Below are 17965 nucleotides of genomic sequence, written 5' to 3'. Positions count from 1 at the left end.
ACTCATTTTGTGCATAACTTTTGTAACAAATGACATATTTTCTAAATTTAAAGTAAATCTTAACATATGGTAATGAGTTCTCAGTTGCAATAATACTGTGTTGACAGTTGTTATAAATGAGACAGGAGAATATGATACTGCTTCTTGGGTTGCAGCATATACTAAAATGTGGTCCGGTAACTTTTAATGAGAATGTAAAGTTTACTCTGTCTCAATGTTATATCTTTTTGGGGGAATCCATGCAGTCCTGGAATTGTTTGGCTCAATATAATTCTAAAAGAAGATCGACCTATCATTTTATCTGGTCATTCATTACTAAGCTCAGACCAGTCCTAAACAAAGCATACTTGGAGGATAGGCGGCAAATGTTTAGTTAGTCTTGATGTGACCTGGCAGGATAATCAGTTCCCAACACATCCTGCACTTTGTGCCCATCATGACTAATTTACAATAGTTTCTGTTCTCATAAATGGTCATGTTTAAGTTAAAACATAATGGAAAAGGCAGACTTTATTTTAGTAGATTCCATTGAAAAATGTGCTTCTTTATCTGTCATTTCTCTGGGGTTTAAAAAAGGTGACTGTTGGGAGAATTTGATACATCTTGTTTAGTGTAGATGATTGTTCAAGGGCTAGAGTTCAGACAAATTATGAAATATAATCTTGAACATGATACATTTGTCATGATAAAAGTAATTGATTGATTGTGTCAACACCAATTCAACCAGTGACCAAGAGTTTGAGTGTATACTAATTATAATAAAATGTAAAAGACGCAAAGTAAATAAGTACTTGTTGCTGTTTTTTTAAATTTCAAAATCTCAGTATGAGTTCTAACGCAAAGCAAAATATCATGCTCTAACTTACAAGCAAAAACAAGACAGTCTTGAGGCCTCAGTAGCCCAGTGGTCTAAAGTATTCAAACTCATTATCTCTAGCCTGTAAGCACTATGATTGTGAGTTTATGGTAGGTGAGTTCGACTCCAATCTTAATTAACTAAGATGGTCATTTTTCCTACCAAATTGGGGTGGTTCTCTGTCCCATCCCCAGGCACTGAGACTGCAGGCTTCCTCCACCAATAAAAACTGACCACCACAAAACAGTACAATAGTGCTGAAAGTGGCGTTAAACACCAATTAAGGCAGTCAAAAGTTAATGAGAGAAAATGAAATTTCAATGGTAATTTTAAGCATGGTCTTACAGCTCTTGAAATTTTGCTGAATTTATTGCAGACCATTTCACCCAACAGCAAGCTCAAAATCAAGCTGTTTATTTTAGAAAAAGAAATAAAATTGGAAGACTTAAATTGATTTGTACTATTATTATAATAAGATATCAGAATGAGAAGAAAGAAATAGAAAAATGTTAAGTATTAATTTTGTATGCAAAAAATGTGTTTTTATCAGCAAAATTTGAAGTATATGGAAATTAAATGCTCACAGTTTCATTAAGATATCGGCATGAATTTTATTATTTAAATTTTGAAACTGCAAAAATTTGAATATTTGCCAATCCCAGTGCTGCACATGTTTTAACAAATTAGACGAGTTCAAATAACTGTTTTAATATATCAAGATAAATATCAAGTCATAAAAATACAATATCGTGAGATGCTGTGAATATGGAAAATTCTGATACCAAAGAACCTTTTTGGCCAGGGTATTTTAAAAGTTTAATTTATATATTTTTTTTTAAATGCAACAACCATCTTTGACTGCATGTGGTCAATTCATTGCGTTCATGACAAAGTTAGAAGTGGGTCTCATTGGGGTCGAAGTGTGACGAAGGATTGCTGATTTTTTGTAAGCATGACACATGAAAGTCAAATTATAGTGCCGTGAAAAAGGGGAAATGAAGTCTTAAATTTTTGTAGTTTATTTTTCCACTAAAAGTAGCTCTTAATATTAAACTTTGATAACTTACTTAACTTTTAATCCTTAATAAATTGAGAAAAAGTTTTAATATCTTTTTTTGATATAACTTACATTTATTTTGAATGCAAGAAATTTAGAAAATGTGAATTACATTAAACTGAATATGATTTATGGTAAATTAATGTTCTGGAAAAATGTTTCAATTTAATATAATTGGTGCTAATTTCATGGTGTATTGAGAAACGAATTTAGGACAATAAAAACATATAAATTCTGCTACCAATAAAACTATACATATTCAACCACTTTTTATGGCTTAGATTATTAACTTATATGCAAGACATATTTTGAATATAAAGATAAAGGGATGATTGTCAATATCAGGGACAACTTAACCCATGGAAGATCAAAGGACACATTCAAGCACACCTTTTTACAAATGAAAAAATTGTATAAATGAAATTGGTCTTAAAATTACTGAAATATTCATGACCTGCAAGTATTTTTTCTGGTAAGATTTTTGTGAAATTGATTGCTGAGGGGGATAGGACCTTTATCGGGACTCCGGGATTGGGTGTTTTTAAGCTCAGGATTTCGGGATTGACCCTTTCGGGATCCGGGAATTTCTTTATTTGAATTTCAGGACCTCAGGATTTCGTTTTTTTAAGCCCCATATTTCAGGATTTCGTGTTTTTACCCTACTGAAAATTTAATTGGGATTTCCAGTGGGATTTCCAGTGGAAATCCACTGCAATTTCCACTGGATTCACATTGGGAAATTTGGTCGGGATTTTCTTTGGACTTTCTTAGGATTTCATTGGGATACCAATGGATTTCCACTAGAATCTCGGTGTAAAACCACAGCAGATTTCATTGCGATACCAATGGATTTCCACTGGAATCTCGGTGTAAAACCACAGCAGATTCCACTGTTTTTTCAGTGGAATCTGCTGTGGTTTTACACCGAGATTCCAGTGGAAATCCATTGGTATCCCAATGAAATCCTTAGAAAGTCCAAAGAAAATCCCGACCAAATTTCATTAAAGTTCATGAACAAAAACACGCTTGTCCATTTGTAGTTCATGTCCTGTTCATGTTTAGTTCATGAATTTTTTATGAATGATTCATGAATTTGTCCATGAACCATACCAGTTCATGAATCATTCATGAACACATGAACTACTGTGTTCATGAACTGTTCATCAGTAATTTAATTCATGAACATTGTTTGTCCACTTGAAGTTCATGAACTGTTCATCTAAAGTTCATGAAATTTTCTTGAATTTCCATTTTTTATTTTTGTGTTATTATCATAAGTAAACTTCTCTTCCTGTCTGTAATTAAAATTGCTGTATCAGGACTTCCAACTAGAAATGCTAAATAACATCTTGGTGAAGTTGTTCTGCTTGAAATTCTTCACAGTTGAACAGATCTTTTAATCAATAAATGCATCTGAGTTTCCCCCTGCAAAATCAAAAAATCACACCACAAAGAATCAAAAGTCCTTGATATTTGTTTTAAATAAACACTCAAGATTAAACAGTTTCTAACAGGTATAATACAATGTAATAATTTAATTTGATAAATGTTGTTTTTATTAAAATATCAATACAATGAATAGAGTATAAAGATTAATAACATGAATATTAATTCAGCCTTTTTATGACATTTCAAATAATGTACCCCCCTCCCTTTTCCCCCTTTTAATTTACCCACACACAATCATAAGAATGGCTGAAGCATGAATTATGTTAACCTTGAAATAAAATATATTGTACAAATCTATCAGTTATTCCTGAATGGAAATCATTAAACCACCATTAAACCAACACTGTAAAATGTAAAGGCTACTTTCTGGTGTTTCATATTTATTATAATTATCAATAATTATTATAATGCTTCAACAAATAGTTATTCAGCAAAAAAAATAATCAAAATATATATAATTTACTTATCTGATAACAAATCTGCTTTATTTGACAGCTATTTTACTTCACATCAACCATCTTCATTTGTATTATTAGCGTCAAAAACACCATTTTGCTGACGTAATTATGACGTTTTTTCTATTCCCAGTCACTTGTAATCATTTGTCTGCATTGCAATCTTTTGTCAAAGTCATTGAAGCGTTTTACAATAGGTAAACGTATTTCATTAATGATGATAATTATTGACACTGGTCTGCAATGTTTGGGAATGAATGAATTGTCATTTAAAATCTGTGCTTTTTCCCAAGTTCCTCTATGTGCCGTATGATGGTTAAGAAAGGCACATGTTTGAACTCGGAGAGACAATCAGAAATTACATCTTTAGAAGAAAGAAATTAAGTTTACCATTATCATGATTGTAAAAACGAAACTTGAGAAACATCTCTAGCTCAAAGTAAGTTACAAAACTTCAAAGTTAGTCCCAAATTTTGTATGACTCTCAAAATGTAACACTCTTCTGGCGTAGTATGAAAAAAAGAAAAAGGATCTGAGCTAATTTCTGTTGTTGAATGAAAAGGAAATATTTTTTCATGGACATAATTTTGCTTTATTACTTAAGATTACACAACATTTGTAAACACATCGTGTATCACATGTATTGAAGTAACAGGGGTGTGGAAATAATTGTTGTGAGCACTTGTCCGCGGGCAAGTGAAACCTAAAATTTTACTTGTCTGGAAAATAATTTACTTGCCCAATAGATATTGAAGTATTTCTTGTTAGCTAGCCTAATATATGATTCTTACTTAGCACTGTTGTGCATCACAAACAGACCAAATGCATTTGTTTTTATGTGTAAAAAAATAGGAAAGTAGGAAATGGGTTAACATCAATAAGACAGAAACCTAACAGCAAACCAACCAATGAAATTACATGTAAAGGACAATTTTGCAGCAGTTTTTTTATAAAAAATTGTAGCCAGTACATGTAGGTAGTTTGTTACTACCAGGAACATTTGAATTTATAACCAGAATGATTTTTTTTAGTTGCAATTATTTTGTGGAAATTCCACTAGAAAAATAAAATTATGATCATGCAGAAACTTACTTGTTCTTCCATTGGAATTTCATTGTTTCGGAATTTCATTGGAATTCTGTTGAGATTCCAGAAGATGCATATTTTTTTACAGTGGAATTCCATTGTAATTCATGATTCCAATGAATGCCAGTGGAATTCCAATGGCACCAGTGGAATTCCACTGAATTCCTCTGAAATCTCAATGGAATCCCAATTAAATTTTCAGTAGGGTAAGCCCAGGATTTCGGGATCAGGACCCCTCCTATCCCCCCTCATTGCTGGATGTAAATAATTTCAGGTTACCATTTTGCTTGCAACAATGAGACTTAATAAACCATGATAGTAAGCTATAAAAAGGCACAGGGATGATGAAATTTCATGCAATTTAAAAGAAGCTTTCAACAGCCTATATATATAGCTTGCTTACAATAAATGAAAACAAATTTGGCTAATAGAATTAAGCCAACAATAACCACTGGACTATACTCTCCTAAATAGCTTAGGACAGGCAAATAAAGAAAATGGATTGGTTGAAACATGTTTTTGAGGGCGCAACCTGCTCTCATTACTTGGGACAGTGGTACTGACAGCACAAGGTGCAAAAATCTGTTTAAAATTGATATAGAAAAAATGTTGGAAAAAGTATGTTTCTTTTCTAGGGCTCAATGCTGCTTTTCTGGTATTAGGATGTACAAATACCATTTTGCAAAAGGGATGAGGCTCAAATATAGCTTATTTTTTTAAAGACTTTTACATTTTATTAATTGTATTGAAAAAAACCAAGGGCTTTGACTTATGGAGATATCTTACTAAAATTCTTTGAAGAAGCAGTGGCACATAACTTCTGAACCACAAAGATGTGATCTTAAATCTTAATTGAATTTTACCATAGATTAAAGACCACAGCAATAATCATGTCAGTACAGCTGCCCTCCGGTTCATAGGTCAATGCAATAAAAGGTCACATTTCACACTGTTCTCATATTTAGGAAAATTATACATTGTGGCTAAATTACAGCCTTTGTTGAAGGTAATTTTGACCAGTTGAAATGAACATAAAGAAGCCATCATTAAAATGGACACAATTGTGACGAAAAGTATTCAGTGTCTTTTGAAATTGACATCGAAGATTAAGATTGAAACTATGTCTTTTTCTATAGAATTTTAATAGGCTATAATAAGAAATTTGAAGATGACTTGACTTAATCGACCCCAGGTCATTTAAGGCTACTAGTTTTATAATGAGGTTTAAATGGACTGGTCTTATTTACAAAACAGGGGTTAATGTCTTAAAAATTGACTATTTTCATTGAGATGTGTAACTATAGATCAATGATGAGAATCTTGTGTTATATAAATATTTATATAAACTTAAAATCACAATGAGATATGTCAAGTAAAAAGAAATTTGAATTTATTTAAAATGTTGGAATTTATTTAATTCATTTAGGATTTTAATCATCTGTCTCATTCAGTTCTGTTGCCCTTGAAGTATAAGATGAACTTTTTTTGTAGTTTAAAAAAGAAAGATATAAATGATATGAAAAGATATAAAAAAAATTTTCGTAGCGTTGTCTTTTAACTTATTTGGAGCAAAATTAATAATTTAAACCATTTAAAATCTGTTGCTGAATAGTTGAGTCTGGATGGGGTTTTAATGGTACGTATAAAACTATAAATGGGCACAAAAAGAAAAAAAAATGAGAGAAAAGTGTGCTTTAAAAGAATAGAGAATAATGGGGTGCAAAGATGTTAAGAATGGTGGAACATGGGCAAACTATTCAAGAAAAGGGAAATAAATTAAAAACGAGAGAATAATGAGAATAATGGAATGATGAAAAATAAACAGAATATATAATGAAGTTTTGTCTTGAAAAAATTGAAAAAATTACAGAACTGTTGCAAACCCTAATCTTTGTAACAGTCATGTCTCAGATAAGTATATTAATTTTTACCAAATGTGGGAATGACAATTTAAAGACTGCCACACATGTTCGACATGAACCTGATCTTTAGCTTGCTTGGTTATAATCCACAACCCCTAATCTGTGTAACAGTCATGTCTTAGATAATTATATTAATTTTTACCAAATGTGGGAATGACAATTTAAAGACTGCCACACATGTTCAACATGAACCTGATCTTTAGCTTGCTTGGTTATAATCAGTTGAACTTTTAACCATTTCTCTTCTTGTTAAATCATACAGAAATCGTTGATTTTAAGTTCTGTGGCAGGACACGAAATCCTCTTCCAGACGATTTGCTATAAACAGTTGACATGTTTCAACACTTTAAACTAAAGTTGTTAAATATAATTATATAAAACTGTGTCTCTCATTATAGTATTACATGATTTTTGTCACCGGCTGTCATAATCCGGTAATTTTTTGGTCATAATGATATAATAAAGATATAATCGGTAGTTGTATGATGAATGGGGATTCATGAGTTGGCAAACTTGCCAAGATCGTAGAGCGTGCTTTTTTGTCAGGAATTAGACAATGTTAATATTATGCAGCTTTTAATACTTCTCCGAAAATGCATCTTTGCCAGAGTTTTTTAAGATTTTGTTTTTCGTTCTTTTTTCTGTTCTAGATCTGGTTGTCTGCCCTATTTTTGCACTTTTCCGAAATTGAATTAGATTTATATAAATGTCATGCTTAATTTATTCCATTTTGTGATGAAATGATTAGAATAGGAGTTTCTCAGTGCAGTAATTTTGGTCTTGATTTATCAGATTATGTTAGGTTAGGGAGAAAAAAAATCCTACAATAAATTGAACAGTGAAACATAAAAGTTTACCAACACTTGTATTGACTTTCAGACAAGACAGTTTGAATTTTGGTAGGCAGATTATATAATATCACATGACTATTAGAATCTAATAAATAAGACTAACATTATTGGGATAATTAACTTTTAATTTCCCTTCATTTTACTTTCCTGATGTACTAGTACTAGCTGGCAAGCCAGGCAATAACAGCAAACACGGGGACCAATATCTTAATGTTAACACTATTTATGTTAATTATCTGTTAATCAAACCAAATATGGCTGCCTGAGTCGGCCATTTGCATGAGTGTCAATGAGTGATATCATTGGCAGTATGATGTACTGGCAAGTCGGACAATAACAGCAAACAAGGTGACCAATGTCTTAATGTTAACACTATTTATGTTAATTATCTGTTAATCAAACCAAATATGGCTGCCTCAGAGAGTCGGCCATTTGCATGAGTGTCAATGAGTGATATCATTGGCAGTATGATGTACTGGCAAGTCGGACAATATAAACAGCAAACAAGGTGACCAATGTCTTAATGTTAACACTATTTATGTTAATTATCTGTTAATCAAACCAAATATGGCTGGCTGAGTCGGTCATTTGCATGAGTATCATTGATTACATTGGCAGTATGTAAAGGTCATCTATGTTATGATATTTTATGTTAATTACCTGTTAAATACACTACAGGTTGCCAAACAGACGAGTGGCAATGTTTAAACAGACGGCAATGCATTCCAAAAGAAGCAAGATGTAATGACAATTTTGATTGTGGTGATCTCTCAGATGAACTGAATTGTAAGTTGTTGCTATAGCAACATCACAAATATTTGACCTGTGACATCTATGAATAAAATGTTTATTTAATAAGAATATAAACTTTGAGAAATGTTTTGACTCATAGTTTATTTATTTGTTGCCAATAATTTCCTCAATATCTTGTATGGTTGAGGAATCTTAAAGGAAAATGCATGCAAGAGTTAAAAAGATATGACCTTAATGTAAATGTTTTCCTTACAACAATGTTCAAGGTCATTGAAGTTTAATCATTTTTTTTACAAAATGAATCCTTTTCAAAGTTTATGTCTGTGTTCAGTTTAACTACATGATATTTATATAATTAGGAGTTATCTCCCATGAACAATTCTCTTCAGAGTTATCTCCCATCTACAATATTTTTATGCCATTTTAGGTATTGTTCAAACATTATGTCCAGAAGGATTATTTCGCTGTGGTGATGGTCAATGTATTAGTCCGTCCTTTAAATGCAATAAGAATAAGGATTGCCGGGACGGTTCTGATGAATCTATTGCCCTCTGTGGGCCAGTTGGTAAGAATCAGCACGAGTAATCTCCCTTATTTGAATGAGTTATTTCTCTTTATTTGGAATGACTTATATCCTATTATGGTGCAGCATTTTGGCTTTTCTGTCATACTGACTTGACTGGCTGAGATCATATGTATCTTCTTTATATCTTTGTTAATATGTTCCAAAATACTAAACTCTTAACTTTGCAATTAATGGTATTTTAACATTTCGCACTACCCAAAGCACCTCTTGAATACAGCACTTTACTTACACTGGTGGTCATTCTATTGTTTTATGGCATGTGTTTTTATGGGTTCTGCAATTTTTTTGGTATAACCACATATTGGTTTTTGTTTCATTGGACAGTTTATATGAATTATTTATTATACCTTTACTTATGTTTTTTGCCTTTTGGTGTATACACAAATACATTTGTTTTTTGATCTAACTGTACTATTGCCTTTAATCACATATTTGATTATTTGATTTTCTTGAGGATTAACTTTTAATGGCATGGGTGCTGAGAGTTTTGTTGATATCATTACTGCTTTTGATGATGTTTTCACTATCATTTTTAACTGGTTTTGATTTTTAGCATGTTCCTCAAAATTTTCATTTCATTAATCATTTTACTACATTTTAATGATATATACTAAAACATGGGATGGTCTAAACAATAATAATTAAATAATTTTACATAACTTAATTAGTCACCTTAACTAAATTATTTAATACTGAAATACTAATTATGAATATATGTTACAAAGAGTTTTTGAGATTTTTTTGAAGTCAAGTATTATACATGTAATTGAAAAAATTTTCAAACCCTAAGAAATTGAAAAATAATGTTTTAACAGCACTTCGTTCTATGTTCATATCCCATGTTTTCTATAATGACAATTTACTTAAAATTATACTGACTCTTGTTTCTATCCATGTTTAATTTTCATTCGTCATATATTTTCATATTAAAATCACTATAAGTAGTTCATATATTAAGTATTGTATACTGTCTAGTCAATTTAATCAGATATATCTTAGAATCACAAATTTGAGAATGGAAATATGTCTTGCTGGTCAAGTCATATTTACCATAGACAATTTAATATAGATATTAGTATATATCATAATCATATAGTCATCATTTTAGTGATCAGAAAGAAAATACTTAATGTTCATTTCATCATCATTTATAAGATTCATAGTTCTCTATTCTAAGATTCTATATATTTATTCATGCTACTTCTACTGTCGATGATTTATTTTTTCCCATTCCATGCATTCTTCTTTCAGACTTTAAATTTACAGCCCGTCTTATATGACATGTTACTTTATCCTGCTTATACTGGTTTTGATTTCCATGATATATATTATATTTCATTTTCCCTTTTCCATTCCATTCCAAAATGTCATTCCTTGTTTTCATTGATGCCATAAGACTCTAAAAAATTCATCTTTTGTTTATTTTCTGTTTACATCATTTACTTTATTATGTCATCATCAAGAGTTTGTCCTATTTTGGGATTCATTTACTTAAACTTCATCATGGACTTTCTTTGAAATTGGATGATTTAAACCATCTGTTTCCGCAGCACTGACAGTACACAAACTTGCTACACAACAAACACAAATTTATAATGTTAACGATTGCATAATTTGTGTACTTACAAATCTTGAAAAAGAAGGAGTCATATACATGTATTATTCAATTTTAACAATATGATTGAGGTATATATAATTAGAAAAAACTTTCCTGGTAATTTCTGATTTATTGATTTGAAAATCTTTAATGTTATTTCCAAGAAGATATTGCAAGGACGGATACAGAAAGGTACCCCCCCCCCCCTAAAAAACCAAATCCTTGACCCAAGTCAGTATTGTAATGTGTCATGGAAGGGGGATTAAGTTTTTATTTTATTTCCTACTTTGAAAAAAAGAGTGTATATGAGGCTACTATTGGAAGGGCATTTTGAGGTTATATTATTATGTAGAATGAAAGAAATTAATGGAAGGGATTTTTTTTTTTATTTCAAATGACTCCTTTTAATGCAGAGATAGTTTAAGGAGCTTGAAAAAGAATCGTGATTGATTTGTCATGAGATTTTACACCCCTTATACATTGCTTGTTTTGAACAACGATTTTTGTAAATGATTTATAACTAATTAATCAAAAAAAAATTAAGAGTCTTGCATGACTAAATGTCTTGAGAAGAACTTCTGCCACTCAGAGCTGGTGAAGATGTTTTTATTAGAGAGGTTTAGTGAATATCAGGACAAGGTAAGTGATTTTTATTTAACTGGTACTAATGGCCTATAAATGTATTGACAAATTGAAGACTATAGTTAAATTTGGCATAGCAGAAAACATAGAATGGAAATTTGGACTGGAGTTATAATTTCATAAAGTAGTAATAATATTCCTTGGTTTTGACTATAAGAAGCAGTGTGTTGGTTAATGTAAAATAAAGAATTGGATTCTACTGTAAACATTGCTTATACTTATTGGCATAGCAGAAAACATAGGATGGAAAATTGGACTGGAGTTATTTTTGCATAAAGTAGCAATATATGATTCCTTGCTTTTGTCTATTAGAAGCAGTGTGTTACTTAATTTAAACTGAAAAATTAAAGTCTAGACTAAAAGTTGCAAATACCCATTGGCATTGCATAAAACATAGAATGGATATTTGGACTGGAAATATAGTTATCACATAGTATATTGAACCTTGTTCTTGGCTATTAATTGGAGTACTAAATTATAATGTAAAAAGCACATCAGGCTTTTTTTTTAAAGAAAGTTTTTTTTGTCATTATTTAAAGTATTATATATAGAGTTCAACATTGTGCATTAAGGGCCGAAACATTATCAGTGGCGGATCCAGGGGGGGGGGGGGGTTCCGGGGGTGCGCACCCCCCTTTATTTTTGCCGATCAATGCATTTGTATCGGGACATATGTTTTGCACCCCCCCTTTGCCCTGGGTGCCCTGGGTTAGCACCCCCCCTTTCGAAAATTCCTGCATCCGCCCCTGATTATCATGTTTGAAGGAACATTTACTTTTATAATTATCACAAACAAATCTATTTAAAACTATTAGAATGTTCATGATTTATGAGGAAAAAAATATGCAGAAGATTCCTAGTGCAATTTGAGTCATGTATGTTTCAAATTTATTTTATGCATTTTGCATGGATATCATTGTGTCATAATGTTTTATTACAACTTACGGACTTGCATCTCTTTTTATAATTAATTAATGAGTATCAAAGAAGATAGATGGATGGGTGTTTATTTAACATCCAGAAGCAAATATAACATGATATCAGAATGAATAAGAAAAAAGCATTATAAGTTCATGTCAGTTTTAAATTCTTCATTATAACAGATAATATGCATGCAGTATTTTAAGTTTTCAGATAAATAATTTTAAAAAGTTCATGAAATGTCAAATGTTACATGTTTCTAATGCATTCTGCAATTTGAGGTAATAACCAGAATCCTTATGGATTTAGAAAAAGATAGAATGAAATTTATTGCATTGTAAATTTTAGTTTCTGCCATTATTTGAAAAGGATACAACAAAATAATCTACATATTACCCCACCCCTGTTCAAATAACTGATATAATATTATTCAATACCATCAGTATTATCCAAACATACATGTAAATGTAATCGACAATACTACATTGAAACATAAATGTAACGAGACATAACTACATAACTCAAAGACATTTTGACAGATCTTACTAAATCCCCGCCAAGGTACAATGTATCTTAATTAAACAAATTTGTAAGAATGTAACAGTTCTTTGGCGATTGGGAAGAAAATTATGTATTCTCATGGAGAAGATTTAGGAGTTTTAGATTATTTTAGTATCATTTTATTGATGTTACAGTGTGTTTTCTGTTAGGATAGAATTCTCCTAAATTTTGAGTAATGTGTTTAAAAATTCCTGTTATATTGACACTAAGAAGTGTAGATTGAGTGCAGTATTTTTTATCAAATTACTTACAGTTTGCTCCATTTTGAGAAATGCGTTTAAATATTCCTGTAATATTTACATTTAGAAGTTCAGATTCGGTGCAGTATTTTTTATCAGATTATCTTGTTTTTGTTTAGAGATTAAGTAACTTTGATAGTTTTAGCATAATCTTTTGACAAGGCATTGGGTTCATTATAATTGTATTACTCAATATCATATAAATATCTTCTTATCCTGATATGCATAATTACAGCAGCCAATACAAGGGGTTGGTTCTGGATCTTGGAAACCCTCCTTTTTGTTTGACAACAAATGCTTTTGTATGTGGACATATGGGTGGAACACCCCTTTTAAGGAAGCATGATTCCATATTTGAGGAAAGACACGGGTGACTAAAAAAAAGAGTTAAATTCTAAAAAAACATATACTGTCAGAAAATATTAAGGGGTGGGGGGGGGGGGGGGGACCTCTTTGTCCTCTGGAGACTGACACAAAGAACAGACATTTGATTATTATTCTTCCTATCAAGTAGCAAAAGAAATTTCACCTCCTGCAAGTTCAAGATAAAATTGAGAATGGAAATGGGGAATGTGTCAAAGAGACAACAACCCGACCAAATAAAAAACAACAGCAGAGGGTCACCAACAGGTCTTCAATGTAGCGAGAAATTCCCGCACCCGGAGGCGTCCTTCAGCTGGCCCCTAAACAAATATATACTAGTCCAGTGATAATGAACGCCATACTAATTTCCAAATTGTACACAAGAAACTAAAATTAAAATAATACAAGACATGTCTTTTTGACTGGGGGTGACAATGTTACAGCTGTTTTCACACATTTGAAACACAAGAAACAGAAGCATTTGATTTCACAGACTGCATTCACATAATTTGCAATCTCGGTCAATATTGATGCATTTGAAGTCTAATTTAAGATCATTAACATATTTTGGATTTTTAATGCATTCACCTATTTCTACTTCTGTTGCACTAAAGATCCAGCTGTTCTATAAAATATGTGTTAATAAAAACAAGATGAATGAAAATGAAGAAATTAGGTCAAATTAGAATAAATATTTAAAGAGTATTGATAATAAGGTCATTCATAAAGATATTTGTGATAGTGTAAAAAACTTATGAGCATATCATTATGAGGTTAACAGACTAACCGAACAATGGACCCAATACTGGTTAAAAATAGGCCAAACAAATGCCACTGGAAAATGTAAGTTTGTTGGAATGTTAAGTTGTCTTGCAACAGGCCGGACTGGGCCGGGACGGGTCAGGGTGATGGTGATTTATTGACCCTTCAAGAGTTGTTGCAAGAGTTCTTTAACCTCCTATCGTGCACAAGGCTTCAGATTTAAGGCCCAATTGGATGAGTTATAATGCACAGCTTTAAAACAGCCTTCCATCATCATATTAAAAAAATGAACCAAAACAAAATGTTTCATTCACCGTCCTTGAAATCAGACATTTTAAATTCTTATAACTTCCTAAATAAATAAAAGACTTTTTATCTTGTGCTGGTTCCGTTATTCACACAATAATTCGTTAAGTAGACCAAGATACAGTTTATCCAAAAGATAAAAAGATAAAAATACTTGGTTTTTCAATATTAATAAATCTGAATTACTGTGTTTGAACTAAAGAAACATTGGGTCTTACAAGTGTTTTAATAAAGCTCTTTAGTAATACAGTAAAAGTGCTTTAGAAATGAATTGAATATTAATTTTTTTTCTAGGTTTAGAAATATTATATAATTTTACTGTCTTCTTTATATGATATTAATTTTCTCATTTGATATAAAAGTCCTAAAAAAAAGACAAAAAGTCTTCATAATAGTATTTTCACCTTATTGCCAAATTTGATAGTAATTGGTTACCATAGATGAATGAATGTGTAAATAAGATTAGGATAACGTCATTTATACAGCCACATAAGGACACAAAACAAACCCCAAAAAATTCTGTAAAGTTACTTTTTTATTGCCTTGATTCAAAGGAATCATTTGATTTCATTCCTGACCTAAATGACCCACACCCCTGCCATATTTTTTACCAGTTCACCTTCAGAGAAGATTTTGGCACTTGTAACCTTTAACTTTTTCCAATTTATATTTCCAACAATTCAACCGTTAGTTATTCTATAAAGTATTTAATTTTTATGTATTTTTTGCTCATTATTGCATAACTTTAAATTTTAAATATTTATTACAAAGACAAGATAACCATATGAAAAGACGTCTTTTCAAAGTTTTAATCGGCTATGATGGAATTTCGATTTATGTCTTCACGCTTCAGTTCCTGGGAATAAAAAAAGCACTGTGCTCCTCATTCTGCATAATTTCCATTTAAAAGACAAGATAAACTATTCTGTGTATATTAACTGGACCCATGTCAATATTAGAAAGAATTCAAACTTTTATTAGATAGGCCAGACTTGTTTGTTTTTTATTGACATTGAAAATAATTCAATGGTTGAAATATATGAGTCAAGAAAATATTGATACAACACATGACATATATTGTTCCTGAGATATTTATAGCTTCTGAGATTTTCACACGAAAGTTGCGATATAAGAGAACATATTATGAAACACAGAAGGATTTTGAAAATGAACATTCTGGCCTGCTTAAAGAACTGAAAATAAATAATCTTGACAAATACAAGCTGAAAATAAATACAAGTAATTGTTGTTTACAAAAGTGAAAAAAAAATGAAAGCCACAAACAAAAATAACTGGTAACCTGAATTAGTTAAGCAACAGATGAAATTGAATAGTCAATCAGCAAAAAAATCACCCCCAACCCCCACACTTTACCACAGAATGTCAAATTGTGGTCTTCAAAAAACTTGTTTTATTGGTGAAATCTCTTGACCTCTAAGATTCCTTATTTCATGTTGGGTTACTGTCTGTTTCATGTTTTTTAGTATATTTATTAATGCATGTGTTATTATAATAGAGTTGCTGTCTCATTGGTGTTATATCCCACACCTCCTTGTGTTTTATCCCACACCTCCTTGTGTTATATCCCACACCTCCTTGGTCACATCAGTAATTTCCAAATAAGTTGTTGACCCATCAAGGTCTAACTTGGGTTTATTAGCTTGAAGCTGGATTTGGCGATTTTTTAAAAACTTGACACATTAAATTTACAAGTGTTATTATTACAATGATAAGAAGTATCCGGGATCAAGTTACCCCCTATGAAACCCCCATCAAGTACATTTTCCCACTTTCAGCTTTCTATATAATGGTCAATATCAGCTTTAGGCCAGAATGTGTCTGCTGTACCATGACTCATACATGTAAAAGGTTTCAGATGTATAGTGTTAAGAGTCATGACATTCAAATAATCATCTTGTCCTGGCCTTAAGACCACAATTTTTAAACAAAACTCTTTATTAATGCAGAATATGGCTCTTTAAAGTGTTGTATGTACCTAGTTTACCTTATAAGAAAATACCTGCATATATTATCCTGTCTGGGGTAGCTATGATTTATGGGAAAAATTGAGGCTCCCGGGGGAGTTGAAAAAAATCTGCATAAAAGTGCAGTATGTATTTAGAAATGATTTATGCGTAATTTAAGGACAAAAAATGGTGTTAAGTGTTAAATTTAGTCTGGTAATTATTAATGAAATTCAAATTAGTCCCAAAACTGGGAAAAGTGCACATTAATATTATAAATGTAGTAAGTTGTGACAGCTGCTATTGAAATTTGAAAAGAGCAAAATCAGTGTACATTATGAATCGGCTTTTCATGTGGTTAAAGATGTTCTAAGTTGCATAGGAATTTCTCAATCAAATTTAAATGTGGAAGTTTAGCTCATTAATTGGTTGTCTGAGGGGATTGGCTTTCGTATGTAAAAATTCTTTAAATTATAATACATGTTTGTCTGTTGAATGCTGTTCAAATAAATTAGGATCAAGTTCATAAACTTTCACTGAAGTGTGGACTCATAGTCATGTGTGGTTGTGGTTTGTGGCTTGTTCTCTTTGGGGGATCTGATTCCAGATCCGGCTTATTGTTTGGTCAGATTCCGGTATCCCACATAATCATTGTAATGATAACGTTTGTGATTTAATATGGCCGGCCTGACTTGACATTTCCTTTTTGCAAGCTTAATAATTTTTCACATAAAAATTGACCAATCCCCCCTCATACTTGGACCCCAATGAGACCCACTCTTTTGGAATTTTTAAGGGTTGTCAAGAGAATATTGAAATTCAAATTATTTCAGTTTTCCTTCATTTTGATTGGATGAAAAATTCCAATCAGAGAACATGAATCATTTGTTTTATACTTGGAACTACATATTTTAAAGAATGTTAAGATTTGAATTAGTTCAGTTTTTCTTCATTTTGATTGGATGAAAAATTCTAATCAGAGAACATGATGAATCATTTGTTTTCTAATTGGAACTACTTATATTTCACAATTTTTTTTTAATTTTAAGTTTCATATTTCATAAATGAGTTTATTCCCTGTTAAAAGAGAATGTATCATTCACAAAAAGCTATTTACATTCTACACAGTAATTCAACTCTTCAAATGAATATAAAGTATTATATCTGTGTCACTTTTTTTCAAAAATCAAAATCTAGTAAAATCTGTCAAACTATGGTCCTTTAGGTGTTCCAAAGAAATTAGTATTGAAAGAAATGTTTAGGAATGATCATACAGTACACTACAGGGAGATAACTCTGTAAAGTCAGCTAAACGTTTTAATTACGTTTTAATTACGTTGTGTTCATATGGGAATATTAAGCTTCCCAATGATCAAAATAAGTGTTTGTCAAACTGCTATATAACCAGTGTAATTTTTCTGATTAAACGGTTGGTTCAAATTTTTTGAAATTTTTATATTTTTGTCAAAGGGTCAAAGTAAATAATTTGTCAAAATTTTAAGAAAATTAAACGAGCCAAATTAATTTTAGTTAAAGTGTTAGGTACCACCTTAACTGGGCAATTTTGGACAGAAGATATTGTATGAAGTTTAAAC

General features: G+C 31.2%; 1 protein-coding gene across 14 annotated transcripts in view; it reads left to right on the top strand.

Annotated features, from left to right (window-relative positions):
* The window catches only part of LOC139503756 (collagen alpha-1(I) chain-like), a 137030-nt gene that overhangs the window by 53382 nt on the left and 65683 nt on the right, over positions 1-17965 (top strand). For 9 of the 14 annotated variants that reach the window (XM_071293621.1, XM_071293620.1, XM_071293619.1 and 6 more), the window contains 2 exons: positions 8355-8462; positions 8857-8994. The exons of the other annotated variants lie outside the window; for them this stretch is intronic. In XM_071293621.1, the coding sequence (XP_071149722.1) occupies positions 8355-8462; positions 8857-8994 (246 nt within the window). The remainder of the gene's footprint in view (positions 1-8354; positions 8463-8856; positions 8995-17965) is intronic. 14 annotated transcript variants of the gene reach the window in all.

Source organism: Mytilus edulis, chromosome 14, assembly GCF_963676685.1.
Source record: "Mytilus edulis chromosome 14, xbMytEdul2.2, whole genome shotgun sequence".
Taxonomy (NCBI): domain Eukaryota; kingdom Metazoa; phylum Mollusca; class Bivalvia; order Mytilida; family Mytilidae; genus Mytilus; species Mytilus edulis.
Note: the sequence above shows the minus strand (reverse complement) of the source record. Positions and strands in the feature narration are given on the sequence as shown.